Raw genomic sequence first — 23,615 nt, 5'->3', positions numbered from 1 at the left:
AAGGAATAATTTCTCGCTGTTATTGTTCTGGACAAAATCTTGCAAGTAGCATAGATATGAAATTGCCTCGTCATTTCACACCTCGACACATATTTCCAGCTCATTCCCTCGTCTACTACAACTTACTCTCCTTCACCTCCGGCAAATCAATCACCACCTTCCCCCACGTCCCTCTCGATCCCAAACTCTCCAACGCCTCCGGCACCGACTCCAACCCACTATACCTCTTATCCGAATAATTCGTCGCGACAATCCTCTTCTCCTCCATCAACCGCAACAACTCCACCCACACCTCGGGGATCCTCTCGGGCTGAAACTTCGCATACGCGCCCCAATGCAGTCCCGTCACGGCGATGTTCTTCAACAGAATCCGATTGGTGGCCATCTTCTCGATCGGCCCGCCCGCGAATCCCACGACGATGAGCCGGCCGTTCCACGCGATGCACTTGGTCGACTTCTCGATGAGTCCCACGGGGTCGTAGACGATGTCCACGCCGCGCTTCTTCGGCGTGAGAGCTTGGACTTGCGCCGGCCAGTCGTCTCGTCGGTAGTCCACGCCGTAATCCGCACCGAAACGTTTCGCGACTTCCAACTTCTCCTTTGTACCCGCTGTTGCGATGACGGTTGCTCCGAACGCTTTGGCGATCTGCACAGCTGCCAGTCCCACTCCTCCCGCCGCGGCGTGTACCAGCACCCAGTCCCCCTTTTTGATATTCGCACGATCCACCAACGCCGCATAACTCGTCGGCATCGTCACAAACAACCCGGCACTGTCCGCGAAATTCCACCCACTCGGCATGGGTTGCAACTGCGACTCGGCAGCGCAGACTTTATACGCATAGCCACCTTGTCCGGAGCCGAAGACGTTGTCTCCGACTTTGAACCTCGAATTGTTGGAAGCATTCTTGGGGGTGGAGAGGATGACGCCGCTGAATTCGGCGCCGGCGACCCAGGGGAGGGGAGGTTGGTGTTGGTATTTGCCGCGGATTTGGAGGAGGTCGAAGAAGTTGGCGGCGCAGGCGCGGACGGAGATGAGGTATTGGTCCGGGGAGGGGGTGGGGTCGGGGAGGGTGGTTACGGTTAGGTCGCGGGGGCCCTGTGTGAGAGTGGGGATGTTAGAGAGGTGAGGTGGGAGGTGTGGTGGTGCGAGGGTTGGGGGGGGTACCTGGACGTATTCTTTGACTTGGATGGCACGCATATTGTGGTTGGAGTGATGGGTGGGGATAGCGGGAGAGGGTGTGAAGGTTCAATGGAACGTGAGACTGAAGCACAGAGTATGGAGAAGGATGTTGAAGATCCAGAGTTCGTTGTTCATCCACCGCATATCCGAAGACAAACCCTGGTATGGCTCTACAGCCGAGGCTCCTCGCTGGCATCGGAGAAACGATCTTCCGCTTCGTTGACATGTATGAGACGAATCGTGCTCTTCTGTCAATGCTTCCCATTGCAACAATGAACCTGTGACACGACATCATCGTAATCTCTGTGCTTGTAGATTGATAGACAGAAGAGGTCCAGACGTGAAGTGCGAGGCAGTCTTCCGGTGGAACGAGTTACATTTCAGAACCTGGCGGATTTGTCTGTCCATTGCGGACATGCTGCTGTACTTGGTCTCTGTCATTGTCTCTCTATGTCTTCAATGCTGGGGTATATCGTCGTCTCGCTGTGTCGAACAACTTCTCTTCCGCCTGTCGTGGCAGAGAAACCGAGCCCTTCACCGCTCAACGCCGCGCTAAATCGCAAAGCAAATAGTAACCATTCCTCCTGGCAATTCGGTCCACCACAATCACCTCTTCACCCTCCCCTCCCTCCGAAATCTCACAGCCTTACTCACACATGCACCATTCACCCTCATCTCCGACGCTCTCCTTACTTCCGTACTTGCGGAAATCACCCTCCTCATCCCTCCGTCATCAGTAGCAGAAGTGACGACTCTCCTGAGTGACACCTCACTGTCATAGCCCTCGTCACTCTCCGCCATGCCATTCACTCCAGTCGTCTCCTCGACCTCGTTCGCCGAAGAGCACGCCGCAGAGGAAATGGCACACTGCTCCTCCCTCTCCACCATCCTCTTCACCAACGCTTCAATATCCCTGCGATGCGTGGCGGAACTACACAGTCGTCGAGTGGAGACTTGTCGTTGATTGCGGCGGGAAGTGGGAGAGTTGGCCCTCTCCGTCGTAGCAGTGCCAGTCCGCGACCTCGACTTTGCCCACGAGAGGACTGGTACATTCACCACATCCTCATCCTCATCCTCCTCCATGGAAGGGATAGCCCAGGCCGCATCGTCATCTGCGGTGTTGGCGTACGCATCGCAGGAGTCGTAGCAGATCTGTGCGTCTCGACGGAGGAGTTTGGAGTTTTGGAAGGAGGCGGCCAAGTCGGTGACGGTATATATTTGGTCCGGGCGGGAGGAGCAGGGCGAGACGGAACGGGATGAGGAGCGGGTTGTGGTTGAGGTGAGGGAGGAAGAGCGGGTGGGAGCGTCAAAGGTGAAGGTGGGGGAGAACATGATTGTTCTTGGTCCGGTGGAGGAAGTAAAAGCAATGTCGAACTTCGTTTTTGATGTTCCTCGAGGTTTGTCAGGTGAGGCGAGAGTTGTTGGAGATGGCCAGGGGTGATGGGCAAGGATCGGAGCTGGATGGTCCAGTCGTGGTAGAAGTGAAGAGGTCAAGACACGGATGCGGAAGGATCTCGGGAGGACGAGAGAGTGAAATGTCGATGCTCGAGAAGTCGCAAAGGTGGAAGAGACGGGAGGGTGGAGGATTCAAGGTGAAAGACAGCAAGCGAATGAGAGGATGGAGCGGAATAATGGAGGATGGAGGAAGTCGGATGGGTTTTTGCTTTTGCTTTTGCGGCGTAGGGCTGGATTGGATTGGATTGGATTGGATTGGATTCGGGCTTGCAGGAGAAGGACCGCCGTTTGGTCGAGACGAGAAAGTTGGGCCGAGCGAACGACTTTTATTATATGCTTCTAGATTGCCAATGGAAAAGATGACGACTGAGTCGCTGAAAGGAGTGTAGAACTACCGTATGTCTCCTGTTCTTCCGACGACATCCAATGTCCTATGGTCTGCAGCATTTCGTCTCTTCAGACCTTCAGACCCGGCTCAGTCTCTCATCATCTCCTTCTGCAAGATCGGAAGAGAAGAACCGATCGTGGTGGCCCTGCGTCACTTTGCGGATCCACCAATCAACGGGTCCACATCCCGGGCGTGCTGAAGAAACAGACTCGGCGCTTGTTGCCTTCTAGAATGATTAGACCGACGAGACCCGACGGGAGTCCATCCATCTCTCTCTCTCTCTCTCTCTCTGTCTCTCTCGTGTGAAGATGAACTGTTTCCCTCCCCTGAATGACACACGGCATGAGGCATATATTGCCGCGCACAGGTCATCGACATCGGTACGCTGACTAGTAGAATACACCACTGACTAGGTAGTACATCACTCGTTTGTTGAGGGAGCAAGAAGAAGTGGCAGCGAGTTCATCGAGTTCACCCCCCGACGAGAACTTCCATGGAGTTTGGCCCAGGATCGGGACCTGTGTCCGTTTAAACTCTTGGACTTTCGCATCGCCGGATGAAAGATCTGCCTCGTGCAGTCTTCCGTCTCGGCCACAATCTGACATCTGCCTGAAGAGAGCTCTTACGTGGTTGGATCTTCGAAGTGCTCTTGGCAGGGGAGGTATTTATTGTGTTCATTCTTCTGGGTGAGGCCGAGTTGGAGAAACATGGAATCAACATGCGATGGACGAGTGGACTGTATGAAGTTGTTGTAGCCAACCAAGGTGGACTCGTTGCAGGAGACAAGCAAGCAATGCTTTCTTGACGCTGTGCATTCGGCATAATACTCATTCGCTCGACTTGATCACGCATTTCGTCCTTCCTTGTGTGCTTCGATCCCCAATCCTTTTCATCCCGGGAATCCGGCATCACGACTCCAGCTCGCGGCCTCTTGGTATGTGCAGCCGTTAGCTTCCGCACCAACTCGGCCAATCGCCTTCACTTTCACATGCTTCACAACTTCACCTCACACATGAAGCTCTCATCAACTTCACTTCACTCTACCTGCAGTTAATACCTCCCACAGTCATGGCCTCCATAACGCGCCCCATCGCCAATCGCGCTCTCCATCTCCGCACCCATCCCCGTCCCACCAATCTTGGCGAGTCCCGCGAAATCCTCCGTCTGATCTCCGAGTTCGGTGAAGTCGAATACTTTCGCAACCTCAAATACGACGTCCTCTCTCACCCGGAAGCAGCCCTCGTCATCTTCAAGAACGAGCAAGACGCTCACAAGTGTCTCAAGACATGTCCAATACGTTTCCGTCTCGATGCCGCGCCGACAGGAGAAGCAGCTTCATCACCCACGCCCGCAAACTCAACACCAGCAGCCGCTTCACAACCTCCACAACCCACAACATCACATACGCAATCTGAAGCCCCCGCACCTCGAACAGGTCCCTTCGGCCTCCCCCTCAACACTCGCTCCTACTCCACCCGCACCTACCTTCCCACGCCTCCTCCATCTCGTCAACAAACCCCCTTCGAACCGCCCCAACCCCTCCACCCCATCCCTCCTTCCTCTCGAATCTACCAAATCATCGCCTCCCCCGCTCGCAACCACTTCCGCGACCACATCAACACGGGACCGTACTATGGAAACTTCAACCTGGATACCACGGGCGCGCCGCAGCAAGAGTTGGTGAAGATCGTGCCGGTGAAGGGGTTGAGCTGTGTGGATTGGAGGAAAGAGGATCGCTTGTGGAAGGTGGCGAGGAGGGAGAGGGAAAATGAAAAGGAAGGGGAGGGGAGGAGGAGGACTTTGAGGGAGATTTGGGAGGAAGGGAGGGGCTGAAGAGTTGACACGAAAGAACGTGGACACCAGTGATGGTAGAATACCTTCCTCCGGAGAACGTTGGACCGAGCAATCGCTCAGTCTCACGACTGGCCAGCAGTACCCCACAGAAGCATTGCCAGCACTGTGTGGCGCTCTGCATAGCAAGACTGCGCATGGCGAGGAGCATGGGAAGGGTTCGCACGACTCAGCGCAGTGGTCGACAAGACATCTCCCAGTGCCATGTGGTATGCTTTGCGACAAGGCTGAGGCCTTTACGGGAAAGACAGGCATCTTTTCGGAAAGGCAATTACCTTCACCGGAACGGCACCTCCTTTGCGGGAAAGCGGCCATCTTTGCCGGAAAGGCAATGGCCCTGTTCAGTTGCCCTATCACATGCCCTCTGGACCGTTCCGAAAAGGTCACAGTATTTGCGGCAAAGGTAGAACACCTTACAACAATGTCGACGGCCGGCTGACGCGCCCTTCAACATGCCCTTTGCAAAGTTCAGGTCTTCTCAATGAGTCCAGGGCCTCTCAATAAGTTCAGAGCCTCTCAAAAAGTACTTGACTTCCTAACAAGCAACGCTATTCTCACCAGTCGTGCAGGCGTATGATCTGCTTGTCATGAGCTCCTCGCCTATCGAGGCGCGAGTCTGGGCCGTTACATTCAAGGTAGCACGTCAGCTCACCTCGAACATATCACCGACTTCACCTCGTGCCCCGCGCAGCGAGTGAAGCGGACTCCCTCACCGGGAAGATCCCGTCATGCCACTCGTTCGGCGCGTCGTCATTCGGGTTGCAAACGCAGCAGCGGACGCTCCCGTCGCAGCGCACATATCTCTTCAATTTTCGTTGTCTGACTCTTTTCTTCTTTTCCTTCTTCACCGCGCACACCAACGGGTCAATTATCATCGGAGTCTTCAAGCTTCTTTCTTTTCCTTCTTCACCGCGCACACCAACGGGTCAATTATCATCGGAGTCTTCAAGCTTCTTTTTTTCAAATCAACCTTCATCATACCACTCTCCCCTTCCAATACTTCTCTACTGGACCGCCCTCTCCAGCGACAACCCGTTTGTCCCCTTTATTGGCCACGACTACGACATCTCAGAGCCCGCTAGATCAGGATTCATCTGCGCGGCTCTGTCCGGCTACGGGTGGATATCGAGACTTTTTTTTGGTCCTTGCGCTCTCCCTCACGACGCAGCGTCCGCGCAAATCGATATCACATCTTGCCATCCTTTCTCCTTCACCACCGAGAGTTCCGAACTTTTTGCTCTTCCGTGCATGATACACCTTCTGCGCGAGTCGATATCCAATCTTGCCAACTTTCCTCCTTCACCATTGGGAGTTCCGAACGGCTCGCTCTCGCAGCCACGACACACCGTCCGCGCAACTCGACATCACGTCTTGCCACTCTCCCTCCTTCCTTCACCGCTGGGGATCACGACGATAGTGATTGCTGCGCGCCCGGAGCAACACCATCCCGCCAGCCCGTCCCACCGATTCCGTTTTCAAGCTACATTTCTCCGGACGACGATATAGCTTCGACGCCAAGATACCAAGGACATACCGGTGTCAGGCCAAATCTGCAAGATGTCTGCCCCATCAGATCACCACATTCCGGTCGAAGCACAGCTCGATACAATACAAAAGGCGGAATTTGGCGACAACGATCTTTCTGATACTGTCGGCCTTTCAGACAACGACGATGGCTTTGTCGACTTCACAGAAGCAGAGCTCGAGGCTCAAAGCAACATGACTGTGGAGCAAGCACAAGCTGAGAACGATGAAGTCTCTCGAAGGCAGGGACTCGTCAATGTGCTGGGAATTTGGATACGTAGACCTGTCGAGACAAGATCATTTCCTACGGTCGACGATGTTCGTACCAGCAAGGCCCTCGATTATGCTTCTGTCAATCTTGTCCAGCTTGATCCGCCAGGCACAAGAAAAGAGAAGATCATCCAAGACGTTGGGCATGCCAAATTGAAGATTGTCCATGAGCCAAGTCCTCCAACTCCAGTCGCCGAGTCCTTTCAAGATCGCTTTACTCCTCATAGTCAGATTTCCTTGACCAACATGGAGCACGGTCCAGGCGTCAAGCTCAGGGTGACACTATACCGATCCACCTCAGGCACAGACAAGCCAATCTCCCACTCTTCGGATGTTGTGTTCTTCTTCGGAGAACTGGAGAACCACGAACGCCGTTCCGATGACAGACTGTACCACTGCATCATGCCCAGAACTTTCAAAGTGGACCTCATTGAATCTACGGACCCCAGCCGAGGATGCATTCTCTCCTTTCAATCCCAGGGTGCTGTGGGCTACAGTCTCAAGCCACCAAGCGAGCACTTCCCGGCGAGCGGCGCTCACGCTCTGGACGTGGCGGAGAAATCGCTTCTAGCGTCCATTGCCAAGTATGCTTCAAATGCATCCGAGACCATCGCCGTCGAATTACACTGCATACCGTTTGGAGAAGGACCAATGACTGCCAAGGCACAACAGCAGCTTCTTTCATTCATAGAGCATTCAAAGAAGCTCGCCGACCGATCTTGGCCAGCAGTTACCCGAGCACATCTCTGGCCTTACAGAAGCATCGGCCGCACTTCATCCGAACACGTGCTGTCCCGGGCTAAAGTAGTCCAGACACAACCGTTTGCGCCTTTCGTCGCCTTTCCAAGAGTCTTTCGCTTTCCAGATGCAAGAATCGCACAAGTCATGCTTGGACACGGTTTCACCAACGACTTCAACATCTACAGAGCTCGGGTCGAGCTCTTACAAACAGTCGACATGTGTGCAGTGTCCTTTTCTTCGAAGATCGCCCAGCTGTTGCTCTGCTCGGCATCAAGCTATCCGTGCCTCCCAGCACTGGTCCAGCTAGCCAGGATGATGGTCAGCTGAAGTTGCCGCCACACACGAACATCAAAGTCTCGATCAGGACCCCCTTCGACATGTACCCGGTCACAGTCTCAGGCTTCACGGTCGACAACGATATGGGCATGACACAGTGCGATGTCGTTGTGCTGGTCCCAGCGCCAGGGGCATGGAAACTCAGCAACCAACAATCGACATATCGCTCACCAGAGGACATGCATGCGCCCAGGCGATTCTCCTGCTCGATCGAAGTGGAGTTGGCCAGGATTCGACTCAACCTTCCGCTACGAGCAATCTACATGGCGTACTCCTACGGCGAGGAACGGAACCACACAGATCGTCTGCTCCCCGCCTTACTCTCTGACGGGCGATCACCAAACTTCACGGATCCATGGCAAAAGCTCAACAGCAACGCTTTCAAGACGCTTTTGGACTCTCAGCCATGGCACATCTCCCAGCTTAAGTCAATCCATGGATCTCGCAAACTTGCCAACGGGTTTCAAGCGATTACAGGGCCATCGGGCACTGGCAAGACATTGCTACTAGTCATGAAGATCATCGTCCTCGCGCGTGCCGGCCAGTGTGTTTTCCTCACCAGCGAGCGCAACCCGGTCGTAGACAATTTGATGGACGTCTTGGCCCGCTACTGGCCGAAGTACTTGGCGAAGCCTGTGCGTGCTCACGCAAAAGGGCTCTCGCCGGCTGAGCTGGCTCGTCAGCATTCGACGTCAAGCATGAGACCGGGACAGGAGGCTCCCAAGACCTCCAAGCACGCCGATGGACCCGAAGGACTCAATTTGTCTGCCAATCTTCGCTCCAAGCAGGCAGAACACCAGCGAAAGCGGCAAGCCAGCGATATGTGGACCGTTGAGGCTCACATTCTAGACCTGATTGCTGCTGGCACAAAGGTCTTCGCCCAATTCACTCAAGGCAGGACGTCTTCCGGTAGGCCCGCTGTCAGCCACTCCGACTACATTGACAACCGAATCGACATGGTGGCTTACCTCAAAGACTTCCTCTCAGAACTGCAGCTTCATCCTCTGACCGACAGCACGCACTGGTCGCCGCCTCGACTTGACCTCGTTCGACAAGCCCTGAAGTTCCTTCAAATGCACATTCTTCGAAGAGCTTCGGTACTGCTCTGCACAATGCACAATAGCGCATCCGACGAAGTCAGCAACTATTTCGCAGATGACAAGCGCGAGGTCTGGGTGGAAGTCGACGAAGCATTTGACATCTCCGAACCGAACATGCTCATCCCGCTCACGATTCCGCTCTGGGCTGACAGAATCGTATCGGTCGTCATGTACAGTGATCCAGAGCAAGCCAGCCCTATCGCATTCGGTGCTTCCGGCCCACCGACTATTGGTGTGCCCGCGTTCAACGAGTTCGCTAGCCAAATGCAATTCTCCCTCCTGGCTCGCCTGATCAAGGCAGGTCTCGAACCTGATGAACTTCGCCACCAAGCCCGAATGCACAGTGCAGTATTTGCGCCTGCCAACGAATGCTTCTACCGAGGCCGCATGGAGTCTCTCCCTGACGATGATCTCCGGTTCGCCCTCCCAGATGGCTACCAACAAGCACTTCTCCAGCTGCGCGACCTTGACGCCAAGACAGTCTTCTCAGAGCTCCAAAAGCGAATGGTTCTCCTCAAGATCAAAGGCGCCGTCTGCACGCGAGCCGATTCCAATTCCAGAAGTAACCCCACGACCGCCGACTATGTCTTCCGGACTGTTTTCCCTTTGTTCCACCGACTCTTCGGCAAGCAAACCAAGACCATGGTCGCCCTACTTACTCCCTACCGACAGCAGTCCTGCGCCTACAAGGCCATGATTCTACAAGCGGTAGAGACCTCCGATCGGACAGAAGACGACTTTCCCCAAGTTGCAACAGTGGACTCCTTCGTTGGCCGCGAGGCGCCTTTCGTCGTCATCGACTTGGTCATCGATGGCACATCCACTGCGGACATCGGATTCCTGAAGGAGAAGCACCGCGTGTGTGGTATGGAGACTCGTGGCTTCAAGGCGACCTGGCATATCATGGGCGTCAAGGACGAAGGGAGCTATTTGAAGGATGTGTTTGGCAAGGCTTGGGTGAAAGACAAGGCGTTCACGTGGTATCTGGACTACATGGAGAAGAACGGGTGTGCCTCGTTTGTGAGGGACACACCGTCGTCGTGAGCATGTGAGAGGAGCGAGGCGAGTGCGCTTGGGCTTGATGTGGTTGACGGACTCGTAGCTGCTAGGTTCCTAGACTAAGAGAGAATGATCATGCTTTGGTGTTCAGACAGGCGCAATTGCTGGGCTATGGTAAAGGTCGAATGTCTGCCACTTGCTTTGAGGAAAGCTAACAACCTTTGCGGCAAACCCGACAACCTTTGCGGCAAACCCAATGACCTTTCCGGCAAGCCATGCCTTCTCCAGAAGGAAACTCCCTCTCGTGACTTATGTCCCAGCCTAACAGAACGAACTTGCACGCGAACATGAGTAGTCGGGATGGTCAACAATAACGAATACTGACGTGCCGAAAAAGGGGGTTGCTTAAGCTCCACGCAAGGTCATACAGTACTTGAAGGCGGAGACCATGCTAAAGTGCACATCCAGATCTGTGACATTCGCGTACTAACATTTCTTCCAACTCTACATCAACACGCCAAACTCCCCTCTCACAAACGCAACCCAGACATCCTCCCCTCCATTCCCGATCAACCTCGCCGCACCCACGACCAGCTCCTCCTTTCCCCACCTCACCTTCATCTCCTCCCTGCCCGACTGACGCTTCGCACATCTCTTCGCCACGCTCTCTATAACATCCTCCTCAAAGGCCCTCCTCGTTCCCTCGAATCTCTTATCTCTCTTCTCCTCCTTTCCAAACCAATCCCTCCATAAGCGTTGACTCAACCACGGCACGCAGATCCCCGTCGGCGCACCATTCCGATGTTTAATCGTCGAAGGTGCGATGATGAGGAAGTCCGCGTGTTGATCTTTCAGTCTTTCCAACGCGGACATGAGGGCGAGGGTTTGCATCGTGCAGTCGTCGGGTGTTAGTTTTGCCATTCTGTGCGAAGCATCAGAGACGATGGCGTCGGATTCGGAGGTCGAGAGTAAGCTATCTGCCACCGCGAGCCAGTCTACACTCGCGCTGGAGCCGATGGTGGGGAGGGGTGCAGGTGTTGGAGATGTGGGAGACGGTAGAGCGATGTCGCCGACCCCGACGCCTGCGGAAGAGGCAAGTTCGGCGAGGGTGGCGCGGAGGAAGATGTCTGTGACATCGATGTCGACGGCGAGGAGGTAGATTTGTTTTCCAGAGTGCTTCTCGACGGTCTGGTTGATGGTCTGGAGAAGAATCTTGCAGCGACCGTGGTTGTTGTTGGGTTGCTCGACACGGAGAGTGCATTCCACGTCGGTATCGTGGGGTACATTGAGAAAGGTGGCGGAGCCGAGCGGGAGTGGAATATTGTTCAGGCGGTAGGAAGGGGAGATGTAGCGGATTGGGGAGCCGTGGATCTTCGGGTCGGTGAGGGCGATGTTGGTTTGTTGAGGCCCAGTGGATTTCGTGGAAGATGGAGGCGTGGGCAAGGGTCGGGATGGTGGTAGGGAGGATGTAGCTGATGGTGAAGGTATTGAGATGGAGGTGTTGGGCATCGAGAAGAGTGGTGCGGGGATTGCGGTCGAGCTGAGCAGGAAGGACGTCGAGACGGAGTTGAGGGAGTAGATGGTATCATCCTCGGGAATGTCCTCTTCATCCCACCAGTGTTTTCGAACGTGTCGTTGGATCAATGTCGACTTGGCCAGTGTAACGGTCAAGCTATCGAGTTGGCTCAATGTGAGGTCGACTGACACATTTGGCTTGGGTCTAGCGTTATTTCCCACGAATATCGCACTAGCTGGACGCGAGAGATCCGGCCTCGGGGTCAAGCAGTCCTCTTCCTCATCGCTGTCAACCAGACTGGCTGCCTGCGATAGTGGTAACGTCGGACTGGACAGGCAGATCTGCGACTTTGTCACATCAATCGGGGTGAAGAACAATTCGAACGAGTCCTCCGGCACACCTCGCCGGGAGGACAGACTGCTGGCATTTCTCTTGTGACCCGATACTGGCGAGTCGACAAAGACAGGCCGTTTCTCTGCGCCCGCCTCCAACGTAGGCAGAGTATACTGCATCTCCACAACCCGCACCGGCTTTGAAACATAGCGGCTCTCTTGCGAAGAACTCTCGCTGATCGTGGACCCGGAATCGCTGCTCGAAGGAGGCGAGTATCTCGACGGCATTAGCAGTTCCACTCCACTCTTCGGCGGCGTTGTCGCTCTCGGTGTGATCATCGGATCGTCCCAGGATTCTGCTCTCGAGCCAGCTGTTGGTGTGAACTTGGCACTACTCAGCGTGGGCGGGGAGGCCGCGAATCGCACACTCCTCCTCGCCCCAGTGGATCGTTTCAAGCCCATCTTGGGCTTCTCGACAAGCTTGGGCGAGACAGCAAAGTCAGTAGCTGCGACACTTGCACGAGTGGGTCGAGTTGGATAGTCGGAGACGCCGCGAAGGGCTTCCACTGAGGCAACAGTGTAGTCGGTTCCAGGCATGATTGTTCAGTGTCTCGGGATGTGTGAGGATCGGGCTGAGAGCTCTTAGATAGATGCAGGTCTTGGTCGTTGAGAAGGCTGGCCTGCAGCTATTCACTTGCTCGATTGTGTGTCTTGCGTATTGTCGGACGTAATGTGAGATGAATGTCTCAGACAATGTCTGGTCGGTAAGTGAATGTGATATTCGAAAAAATGAACAGCGAAGAAAATTGAAAGATTTGAGAAGACATCGAGCATTCGACTTCGTGATGGTATGCAGACCGTCAAAGACGATATCCTCGAGAGAGCTCTACATTGTCGCTTTGTCTGATCCTAGGTGGCGCTGGCCGTGATCTGGTTTTAACAAAGCGTGATGAGGTGTGTAAAGAAAGAGAACACAAAGATTTCCTCCATGACAATGAACGAGGATAATGAAATGTCTCATATTCGGCACGTCATGGCGGGAGGAAGAGTGAAAGATGGTCACTAGGTAGAGTCACCTCGGGAATGCTGTCCTTGTGATATGCCCACTGTTGGTGACGTTCTCCTCTTGATAGCGGACGGCTATCAGCCGATGCCACTGAAGGTGTCGTCGTTGGATTAATCTCCTCGGATATCCGTATCTTGCCTGCGTTGGCCCTGTACGCCGTAAAAAGCGGACAGGGCAATGGGTGTACTGTCGGTATACGCTAAGTCCCTCAAAGATTCTGCAGGAGATACTCGATCGCTCCCTGCACACTCCCTCCACTCCTCCTCAACGCTTGCACGTTGCGGTCGAACTCGTAGAATCCCATGTCGTTCAGCTGTCGTAGTTGTGACTCGTATCGCTCCTCCGGAGGTCTGTTGTCGGCCGGTGCGGCCGGCTCGGTTGGCATTCCAAACATGCCTGGATTGAAACCTCCCATGCCGCCCATTCCACCTTCACCTCCTGCGCCTCCTCCCATTGCTTGCATCATTTGCTGCATCATTTCGGGATTCTGCATGAGTTGTTGTGTCATGGCTGAGAATGGGTTTTGCTGGCCTGCCGGTGCTGCTCCAGCGCCGGTACCTGCACCTGTACCTGCACCAGCTCCTGCTCCCGCTCCCGCACCGGCACCTGGAAAACCACCGCCGAACAGGCTGCCCCAGTCCGGTGCAGCTCCAGCTCCAGCTCCAGCTCCGGCACCCATCGTTCCAGCACCTTCAGCACCTGGGAACAGCGCCGCGAATGGATTGCTCGGTGCAGCTCCTGTTGCCGGATTTGCTCCCTGACCACCCTGTGCAGCACCGCCATTCCCTCCCTCCGTCGTGTCCGTCTGACCTGGCATTGGGAATGCAGCGTCACCACCAGCACCAGCTCCGCCCATCGCCCGCTGCATATTCATCTGCATACGCAGCACATTTGGATCCATCATCATCCGTCGCATCTCTGGATTCTCAATCGCCGCGCGAGCCATGGGGTTGTTCCTGATCATCGGATTATTCCGTAGCATATCCAACACTGCAGGGTTGTTCATCGCCTCGTTCATTTGCTGGGCGAAGTTCGGATCGTCCAGCATTCGCAACATTTGATCTGGATTAGGTGGTGCTCCCATGCCGCCATCTGCGCCGAATGTATCCGCGCCGGGCAAGCCGTGGAAGCCGGCGTATCGTGCGCCAGTCAGTTGTGCGAGTGGATTACCAGTTCCAGACCCAGCGGCGATGTTGGTCGGCACGTTGGAAGCAGGCTGACCAGGTGCTGAGGGTATCGCTGCGGCTCCACCTTGGTTCGCAGGGTTCTGACGTTGATTGCTCTCCGCTCCTTTGACGAGGTGTACGGTGTTTCCATCCTTGATCTTGCAGCTGCCAACAGTATCCGCATCCTTCAACACTCTTCCGCTGTAGATCAATCGTTGCCGCTCGGGTGGAAGGTCGGCGTATTCGGAGGTGGAGAGTTTCTGCTTGAGGTCGCCGACAGTGATGGCGGCGGAGACTGTGACGACGTATTTGGCGTCGGCGGAGGATTTCACGTTGAAGGTGATTTGCTGCTCGCTATCGTCCGCCGTCGTGGCGGTGTTGTCGTCGGCCATGATGGGAGTGAGGTGTGATGATGGTGAACGGTGTCGTTGATGGAGTTGGGGAGACGTAGCACTGCTCGAGGGTGCTGTTCAGCTGGACGTTCCTCTGGTACAGCTGGCCGATGTGGTGAAGTGGTGTGAAGAGGTAAAGAGACGTGGATCACATGCAGAGGTACAAACAAAGTGAAGTGGTTGATGGACGGCGATGGAAGCCCGCGTGGAAGCAATGACGCTTGTTCTGGTGGGGCGCATGCAAAACCCCTGGGATACCGGGATTGAGATCTGACCGCAGGAGACGACCTCACGCCTTCACCAGCAACGAACGTTCACCACCGAGCAGACAATGAGCTGGTGCATCGACGATGCGATCCACAGATCCGAGAGTGGAGAAGTTACAAGTTCCATGCCTACAGTTCATGCCATGGCCTGCTCCTCCTTTCTCGTCGGTTGTCCATCAAGCAATCCGACGAACGGTCAAAGAGCGTTGTTAAATGCAGCATGAACATATTTTGGCGCTGTGTAAGTCAGGAAGACATAATGACGACATGAGGTAGACTCGTTTCGATCATCGCCAAAATAGTCGTCTTCTCTTGAGGCCCTATCTCCAGAGCCCGTGCCATCATGACAATCTCCAAGCTTGAGTGAAGCGTGTCGTACGGAACGGCACTATTTGGTAGTATTCAGTGGTCCACTAGGCCGGAACACAACAAGAATGGACAAGTCAGCACCGGCAATCCGAATGAAGAAATAGGCATGAGCCTATCACGGTCTGTCGGCCTTATTTCGCAAGATCGACCGACTACTTGATACTTACTTATTCCCAAGCATTCGTGCCGCTTCATCAAACCCTACACTGAACGATTGGTCAAGTACGACGGCTCTTCTCTATCCATGATCATCTGGGATGAAGGAAGGATTTACTTCTTTCTTCGAGAACCCTTGGATCGTGCGAGAAACGAAGCAAGCCCTGATTCGAATTCAGGATCTTTCTTCATTCTTCTTGCCTCAGCTTTGACAGTCTAGCTGTCGCTGCCCGACTGCTATTGCACAGGTCAAAGTTTTGTGGCCGAGTCAGAAATATTTCCTAATTGGGAAGTTACGGAGTCGACCAATGAGGATGCTCCCAATGAGGACGCTCAACTGTTCGGCGATTCACCCGCGGGCCTGCAAACGCAGGCCGCATCGGGAATGCGTTCATTCACTCTGCGGAAACCTGGCCCAGTCTTGCGGCTTCCACGAATTACGTTACCATTTGCCGACTCCCAGATACAACACTACAGTACATGTCTCAGAACACTCGCCACGGCCTCTTCCACCAAGACGCAACTTCAGCAGCGTCGTGCTGGTGTCTCAGCGATGTGCTCATTATGCAGCTCCCGTCTTCTCGCACAAAGGCATTCTTCCACTCACTCACACAGCCCTGCTTGTCCGCCGCAACAAAGCATTCACAATGACCTTGTCACTTTCTACGACACAAACCACAAAGAAACGGATCTTCCCTCAGCGCATACATTCAAGCAGTCACCATACTCACGAAAATTCGCTTCCTTCGTCTCATCACTCTTCCTGCACAGCTTTTTGACTTCGATACCGGCTATTGAATCTCCAAACAAGCTCTGCATCAAGGAAGATTCGATCGAGACAGAACAAGCGCAGACCATCACGATGAGCACTCCAAGCAAACACCAGACCTTTTGTCACTGCTCAAAGTGTGTCACCGACATGCAGATCTCGCCGTTCAGCATGGAGCCCGAGGTGACCGACTTCCGCCACCAGTCGCCGGACGACTTCGATGCATTGCACAACATGTATCTGTCCGAGTTGCAACCACACCCTCTGACTCGTTCGTCTGCTGTACGTAGAGCCAACCGTGAAGCAATGGCTTACACCGATGACGCCGAAGCGCTAACAGGACCTCAGACTATGTCATCAACGAATAGGTCGTTCTCCATCGTGCCCAGCGATGATGGGCTCGTTCGGCAAGAGGATCAGGATGTTACCCAGTCCAGACCCACCACCGCCCCTCAGGTTGCCATGGCATATGATGAATCTCCACCGATGCATCCAGCAGACTTCTACCACACTATGCGGCCGTTGACGAGTGAGCAGAAAGATGACCTCCGCGGGGAGTCGATCGCAAACTCGCAGCGTTCTTCCGGTCACAACATCAAACGCTGGGTCAAAAAAGCCGAGAAGGTGATGGAAAAGCTTGTGGCCAAAGATGACATTCCGAATCAGTCTCATCGTCCGTTTCCCTCGCCGAAGCCACTGATCATCCAGCATGGTGATCAACAATTCACACAGCTCCAGCGCAATGTCAGCCTGCAGACTGGTAAAGCGCACCCGGATATGCACATCATCTCCCGACAGGAGGCTTTGGCAAAGGATCAGGCTCGCAAAGATGCATTTGAGCGTCTCAATGGCAAAGCTCTCACATCAAACCCCAACGCTCCTTTAGCTAAGCGCCAAGTTGGACATCCTGATCGGGGTACTGTGTGGGAGGACTTTGCGACATATGTCTCGCCGGAGAGCAGCAAACAATCGGCAGCAGACACCGCAGTGCTGCCTCCATCGCCCGCTCGCATTCCTGCCCACTTCAACAACCTCACCCGCAAGCCGGTCCCTCTCCGTATCCCGTCTCGTCAAGATTCCAAAGACAGCGAGTTCGACGTTGAGCGCCGTGATTCGATCGACAGTCAATTCTCCAATATGCTTCCGATCAACGTCTTCAAGTCCATGCCTCCGTCTCCGCGACAGGAAATGCTTCGGAGACAGATGAGGCTGCAGCGAAAGCCGGTCAACGAAGCACTACATCGCGTGCAGACAATGGAAGCATCGAAGGCGTTCTACCGACCAGAACGACAAGTCGACGCGCAATCTCAACACGGTTCAGTTCACACGGGATTCACGTTTCCGGACACGCCGAGCGCATCTCCGACTTCCTGGCCCGGATCGCCCGCTCAGTTCACCATTGCTCCAAAGAAGACGCGCAAAGCTCCTCCACCCCCACTCAAGCTCAAACCGGGTAAGGACTACTTCTTCACCTTTCCCGTCACCTACAGACTTCAGCCGGCTATCGACCGCGCTTTGGCTGAGAATCGACTGCACAGGGACGTCCCCCCGACCGAGCCGATGCAACCTACCCCACCTCACCCGTCCGACTCAACTAGCGATGAGATCGAGGCGCTTCGCCTTCGTCTAGATGAACCATTCGATGCAGACGACAACTCGCCGATCGTGGACATTCGCGAGCACGCCAAGCATCGGAGTGTTAAGGTGCAGACGAGAGTCAATGAGACGACGATCGAGTCAAGGTACTGGAGGGAGCGGAGAGATGAGATGGACCCGGCGCAGAAGGTTTGGAGGGATATGGAGGTGGAGATGAGGGGAGGAGAGACAAGTTCGGCCAAGTCGAAAGATGGCAGAGTTCCTGGTAAGAATGGAGGGTTCTTTTGATAGAACTCTATGGTCATCCGATCCTGTGTGTCTGTAACAATAGTCGTCGAGACTTGAACGCTCAGTTCCAGTCAGTCTAATAATGTGAAACATCTGCTCCACAAGTATCATTCTCGTAGTCTGTTCCACTTCACAATCGATATCTAAACTCTTTGTTCTTCCGATCCGTGACATCAGCGAACTCGACATTGTCCTTGTGTTCGTTTCCGCCCTCAGCTGCAACTCGGTCTCTTCTTGTATTCTCCCTACCATAGTACAACGTAAGTATGATGGCGACACAAACGGCGGCAGCGCAAGTGACGATGATCGTGATCTTGGCAGGTACGTAACCAGGAGCAGATTCTCCGGTGAATGTCAGAGGCCCGATGATGTTTCCCAAGCAGAAAGACATGAGGAGGATGGCGTTCATGGTCACCTGAGATTGATCAGCAAAAGCGTTGTGTCTTGTGGGACAATCATGCACCTTTTTCGTATGCCCAGCATAGTTCGCCGACACCCACGAATACAGCAACGGTAGACTAGCACCGATTGTGTTCGTTAGATAATTGCCTATGAGCTTGCCAGCCTTGTTGTCTTCTGGAACAAATGCCATCAGACATCCTCCTAGGATACCAGGGATGAGTAGAGCGCAGACCTGGATTCCTCGTTGATTGTATCGGCCTGCCAGGAAAGTCGAGCCCAATATCGCTATGATTGAAATAGCACCGGAAGGAATGGAAAGCAACGCCGTCTGCTTTGACGTATAGCCGAAGCTCTTGATGATCGTGGCCTGGAAACTGCTGACGGCTCCGTTTGGGACATTGCTGAGGATGGTAATCAGACTCAAAAGCCAGGTCTGTGGGTCGGCGAAGCACTCCAGGATTTGTGTCGGTTTGATGTGCTTGTTTTCGATGCCGGTTTGATTCTCCCTCAAGCGTTCAACAGCCCAGACCTTCTCTTCGTGGGTGAGTCGGCTGCTCATTGGGTTGTCTGGCAGTAGGAAGAAGACAAGGACGCCGACCGTGCAAGTGATCAGACCGACGAGAAGGAACATGATCTGCCAGCTATATAGCGCCTTGCTCTCAACATGTTGAAATCCCTGCACGAAACAGTCAGCGACTTTGTCTGTGTCGAGCACACGACTGTACTCACGAACGATATCAGACTTCCAATGATAGTCCCGGTCCCAACTCCAAGATACCACAACCCGACTCGTGGAGGTTGCTCGTGCCGCTTGTACCACATCCCGGTGATGAGAATCAGCGATGGTGCCACGGCACTCTCGAACACGCCCAGCAACACTCTAGTAGCGACTAGCGCTCCGTAGCTCGTGCAGGCGCTTGTGACTGTCACGACAACACCCCACAGGAATACCATGGTTCCCAGGTACTTCGCTGTCGGCAGCTTTTGCATGCCATATCCATGAGGGAACTCGAGCACCAGGTACGAGACGTAGAAGATGAGAGCCAGATTGCTGAATTGATCCTTGGTCATACCAGTATCCTCGGACAAGCCCATGACATTGGCGTAGTTGATCAAAGTCTTGTCAAGGTACTGCAGGCAATAGCAGCACCACATCAGAGGCACAATCATCCAGTCGATCTTTCGAACGAGTCGCTTCTCATCCTCGGCGGTCATTGGTCTGACGGCACCTTCATGGCGGAGAAACTCCAGCGCTGCGTCGGCGTCGGCATTGTGAATGTCTTTGAACTCGCCGGCTTCGATGTCTTGCTGGGAAGTGGAAGTCGTGGGAGAGAAGCTCTTCTCCTTGATGGGGCTTGCGGCCATGACGAGGAATCGAGAGCGCGTGGTCGAGTCTAGCAATGGACCTCGAGAGACGTGCGTTCGGAGGAATGGTTAGTATCGGGAATGGCATCGAGCGCACCGAGGAACTAAGAGTATAAAAACCAAAGCACACTGAATGCGGGTTATAGATCTTCCACTAACATGACTTGCCACTTACCCGGCGGCAGATGTCTTCAAGCTGTCCACACAACATTCTCCGCAAAGGATTGATGTGCGACTTGCACAGCCTATCATACTATGAGCAGCGACAATGTCTTATCGCAAGTCGTGCACAATGATGCTGTGATCACGGCGATTGACTTCCTCTGCATGAGGTGTCGTTGCCACGAGGTGGGTCGCCTAAACTTCCTATTTGGGAAGTTGGAGATACCACTGGCGATATTGTGGGCCTGCTGATAGGAGGTTCGTGTTGGTCAACGGCGGGCTTGCGACATTCGGCATACGATGTATGATACGATGTGCTTGGGTATGTCATGATACCATTGCGCGAATGGAGGCCCTGGTTTGTGCGGCAGCACCGGAGACTTTGAACCCGGTGAAAAGCGGTCTAAAGAGCAGCACCGCCTCACGGCTATGCAGAATTTGGTGAAGTGGTCTTCCATATTTTCCGGTGCAGTCTTCAAACAGAACAAGGGTTCCTGTGCTGCCACTTCCAGGAATGTGGAAGATCCAACTTTGGTACTTCATGTCTTCGGGATCCGTGCGCTTTCCGGAGAGCGCACGTCCCCGGGATGTTCTGGGAGCCTCTCCATCGATCATGTTTGTTCATCTTGGGTGACCAAAGATCGACGTCTCGTATTCTTGAAGTCCCTGCGATCGCCGATCAAATTGCACACGGTCTCAAGACGAACGTCCTCGGGATGTCGTGGGAGCGTCTCACCGACAAGCTTGTTCATCTTCGGTATCCAAAAGTCGACGTCTCGTATTTTCGAAATCCCTGCGATCGCCAATCAAATTGCACACGGTCTCAAGACATCCACATCCTTGCCCAGTCAAACTCCTGCCACGTCAGATCGACTCGGGGGGAATCGCATCTATATGTGTGTGCGTCCGTCCTAGGACATTGTTTCTACTTACATGCAACACTATTCATCTTGCTACCACGACAAGATCATCCCAAGCCTCCAAGCACTACAAGAAAAACTCCTCAACACTCCTCCGAGAAACCATTCGCCATGCGTTTCATCTTCGCGATCATGATGTGCGCCGCAACTGTGTTGGCGTGCACCAAATCGGGACACCACCCAGATTCCGGTGACTGCGACGACTGCTGTGGTGCGAACAACCACAAAGCTGGAGGCTGTTTTTATAAGAATGACGTGTACCTCTGCAGGTGATCTCGTCGACATGGAAAGGTATCATGCACCTCCCAATCATGAATTGTTGAACTCGGACCATGTTGCTGACCTACTGCAAGCCCGCCAACACAAGTACGCTCGCATCTTCTGGCAACACATCCCCGAACGGACGCATCAGTGCTTGGTTTTTGGATGGCACAAGTAAACGGAGGTCGAGTTTGGCAATTTTGCGACAACGAGTGGTGGGATACATTGGCGTTCCGGCCATCTCAAGGGTAGCATCTGTTGATTAAGTCGCACACGATCTGTGGGGTTGTCAGTACACTGAAATTCATCTCCTCTTTCCCGCCTCAGAGATCGCCCAACTCCTTCACCTCCCACCAGAATTTGCACTCCTCTACACCCCACGTATCTTTCTCCAGCACCTTGACCTCACCCTTCTCCTTCCCGCCAATTGCCTCATCGTTGCGTCGACCGAATACCATCGTCTCTCGCTCGGCTCCAAATGGTCTCCAATCAACGCCAGGATCTCCATGAACGATGAATCTGGTCACAGCGCCGTGAAAGGCATTTGCAATCGCTTCATGCGTATGAGAGACATTTCTGCGAGCAGGCGCCATCATTTCGTACCACATCTGATCGGCATGGTTTGCTCCAAGGACTACATCACCTTTCAGCGCCCAATGGTATAGCCATGTCTCCGCCTTGTGTAGATGTGCTGTTTGTCTGACCGGAGCGACGTAGGCATAGTGGCCGTAAGCTTTCTCGATGCGTGCGTACTGTGCGCCGATATCAAGTGCTCTGAGATCTCTCTTGTCCGCATGCTCAGGGTACTGTTCAGGATCTGGATATAAATCTTCAAGCCGATCAAGCTGCTGATCCGAGAGTTGTGGTAACAACTCCTTGAAGAACGATCGAAACTGCTGAGAAGTCCCCATCATGCGAGGCACATACCTCGCTCCTTCGTTGTGATTGAATCCGGTCAAGATCGGGATGTCATGGTATCTTCCGCTTCGCCATCCTTCCAGCGGGACCCTCGAGAGGACGTCGTTGTCAATGACTGGTTGCCACGCCCATCGGATACTCGGATTGTACTGTCCAAAGACGGCATTCTGTGCTGCAACCATCCTCTCGATAGGAATAGCACGAAGGTCTGCTAGTAGATTAGGAGACTTCGGAGCCAAGCCAAGGCACGACAGAAACTTTGCGAATTGTGCTTCATGCAGCTTGGAGTCCGGCCTGTGCGTAGCGCGAGAAGTGGCTGCGCCGGACTCAAAGACTGCTCGATGAAACAATTCACGCTTCTCGTTGATGTTGAGGATATGGTGGCCGATCGAATGTGCACCTGCGGATAAGCCAATCAAAGTAACGGCCTTGGGGTCACCACCAAAAGCGGCGGCGTTGGCTTGCACCCACTCCAAAAGCATGACTTGATCGTGAAGTCCGACATTCAGGAGTCCTTTCTCGGCTGTGAATGAACAATTCAAGAACCCGAGAGCACCTAGCCGATAGTTGAAAGATATTGCTAGAAAGGGCGCAGCTGAATGAGACAGCATGGAGGCTGTGTCGTGCATTGAGGCCGTACCACGGTTGTATGCTGAAATCGCCGCCGTTAGAAGAGGATATCAGACCACGATGAAAGCGAGCATACCGCCACCGTGAAAATAGACCATGATGGGTAATGCAGCATCGCTCCTGGTCCCTCGCCAGCGGAAAATGTTCGCTGTCAAACAATCTTCGCTTTCTTCCAAGACGGGAGCTCCTTCCACGGCTACGAACTGCTGAGAAGGAGCACTGCATCTTATGTTCAGCCCTCTGCCATGCGATTTGATCTGGAACGCACGAGGACTCACCGACATCCATAGTCGCTGGCTTGGAATATGGAGTCACTTGGAGGGAGAGCGACTGGTCTGGCGAATCGCAAGTTTCCCACGGGTGGCTGGGCATACCTCACTCCCAGGAAAGCCTCGATAGGATTGGGGTGGTTGGTGCTTTCCAGGACTCGGCCGGTATAAGTGCCCTGATCGATATTGACCTTTGGCGGCATTTTGCTGAAGCGGACGTAGCGAGTTCCGGACTTGAGCAAATGAGCGGCAGTGCCTTGAGTGGTAGATCAAAACTTGGAGGTTATTTCAGCTGTTGGGCATTCATGCTTTGAGCCCGATCGTCTGATGCTCCACGGCTGATCGTCGGCGAGAGTGATAGGCCAGGCCGCACATTACCATGGCCGCCTTTATCTCCAATAGATGACTGTTGCCGTGCCCCAGGATCTATTCAGTCGCGCTGTCGTCCATCTCAACAACTGGCGCGTGTATAACGGTCTGCGGTGGACATCACATCGCTCGCGGTCTGTCGATATAGCGACGCCCGTCCGAGGTCCACTGGGAGCGCCATATACTGTGCAGTACGTCGCGGTCTTGTGCTTTTAGCTCGAAGCATGAGTGCCGTGAGTGTCCTCTGACAAGTAAAGTGAACGCGTGAAGTTGAAGGTCTTTCGCCAAGCCAAGAAAGGGCCAAAAGGCCCCTGCCTGATCGACCCTTGACGACGTCAACAAATCAACAAACGACGAACGAACGTGAATCATTCTCTCTCACCACCAAGCACCAACTCCATCCTAAATCCAACAACAATCCGTCCGAACTGGATTCATCACGACCTCCCACTCGGCGTCCCGGCTTCCGGCCAGTCAACACTCTCGCTTCGCCAACGAAGCCTTCCTACCATAGCGAAGTCAAGGATACCCCAGTAGACAACTGGCTGGAGGAACAAGC

General features: G+C 54.0%; 7 protein-coding genes across 7 annotated transcripts; 3 read left to right on the top strand and 4 right to left on the bottom strand.

The window, feature by feature from the left end:
- Positions 1 to 115: 115 nt before the first annotated feature.
- On the bottom strand, positions 116 to 1,215 carry MYCGRDRAFT_71113 (uncharacterized protein; the record flags this gene model as incomplete). The annotated part of the gene is made up of 2 exons (XM_003852935.1): positions 116 to 1,096; positions 1,166 to 1,215. The coding sequence occupies 2 exons, from the start codon at positions 1,196 to 1,198 to the stop codon at positions 116 to 118; spliced, it is 1,014 nt and encodes a 337-aa protein (XP_003852983.1).
- Positions 1,216 to 4,091: 2,876 nt separating this feature from the next.
- Positions 4,092 to 4,856, top strand: MYCGRDRAFT_92547 (uncharacterized protein; the record flags this gene model as incomplete). The annotated part of the gene is made up of 1 exon (XM_003853377.1): positions 4,092 to 4,856. The coding sequence occupies one exon, from the start codon at positions 4,092 to 4,094 to the stop codon at positions 4,854 to 4,856; it is 765 nt and encodes a 254-aa protein (XP_003853425.1).
- A 1,575-nt stretch (positions 4,857 to 6,431) lies between these two features.
- Positions 6,432 to 10,059, top strand: MYCGRDRAFT_92546 (uncharacterized protein; the record flags this gene model as incomplete). Its single annotated transcript, XM_003853378.1, has 4 exons — positions 6,432 to 7,627; positions 7,702 to 8,048; positions 8,214 to 9,852; positions 9,963 to 10,059. 4 exons carry the CDS (start codon positions 6,432 to 6,434, stop codon positions 10,057 to 10,059), a joined length of 3,279 nt encoding a protein of 1,092 aa, XP_003853426.1.
- A 758-nt stretch (positions 10,060 to 10,817) lies between these two features.
- On the bottom strand, positions 10,818 to 14,488 carry MYCGRDRAFT_71110 (uncharacterized protein; the record flags this gene model as incomplete). The annotated part of the gene is made up of 2 exons (XM_003852934.1): positions 10,818 to 11,056; positions 13,641 to 14,488. 2 exons carry the CDS (start codon positions 14,314 to 14,316, stop codon positions 10,818 to 10,820), a joined length of 915 nt encoding a protein of 304 aa, XP_003852982.1.
- Positions 14,489 to 14,802: 314 nt separating this feature from the next.
- Positions 14,803 to 17,760, top strand: MYCGRDRAFT_92543 (uncharacterized protein; the record flags this gene model as incomplete). Its single annotated transcript, XM_003853379.1, has 3 exons — positions 14,803 to 14,823; positions 15,130 to 15,250; positions 15,356 to 17,760. The coding sequence occupies 3 exons, from the start codon at positions 14,803 to 14,805 to the stop codon at positions 17,758 to 17,760; spliced, it is 2,547 nt and encodes an 848-aa protein (XP_003853427.1).
- A 130-nt stretch (positions 17,761 to 17,890) lies between these two features.
- Positions 17,891 to 19,527, bottom strand: MYCGRDRAFT_39937 (uncharacterized protein; the record flags this gene model as incomplete). Its single annotated transcript, XM_003852933.1, has 3 exons — positions 17,891 to 18,175; positions 18,224 to 18,838; positions 18,892 to 19,527. The coding sequence occupies 3 exons, from the start codon at positions 19,525 to 19,527 to the stop codon at positions 17,891 to 17,893; spliced, it is 1,536 nt and encodes a 511-aa protein (XP_003852981.1).
- Positions 19,528 to 21,193: 1,666 nt separating this feature from the next.
- Positions 21,194 to 23,249, bottom strand: MYCGRDRAFT_99913 (uncharacterized protein; the record flags this gene model as incomplete). The annotated part of the gene is made up of 3 exons (XM_003852932.1): positions 21,194 to 22,440; positions 22,495 to 22,637; positions 22,697 to 23,249. The coding sequence occupies 3 exons, from the start codon at positions 22,888 to 22,890 to the stop codon at positions 21,194 to 21,196; spliced, it is 1,584 nt and encodes a 527-aa protein (XP_003852980.1).
- Positions 23,250 to 23,615: the final 366 nt, after the last annotated feature.

This window comes from Zymoseptoria tritici, chromosome 4 (genome assembly GCF_000219625.1).
Source record: "Zymoseptoria tritici IPO323 chromosome 4, whole genome shotgun sequence".
Lineage (NCBI taxonomy): Eukaryota > Fungi > Ascomycota > Dothideomycetes > Mycosphaerellales > Mycosphaerellaceae > Zymoseptoria > Zymoseptoria tritici.
The sequence above is the reverse complement of the archived record's forward strand: the minus strand, read 5'-3'. Positions and strand labels throughout refer to the sequence as shown.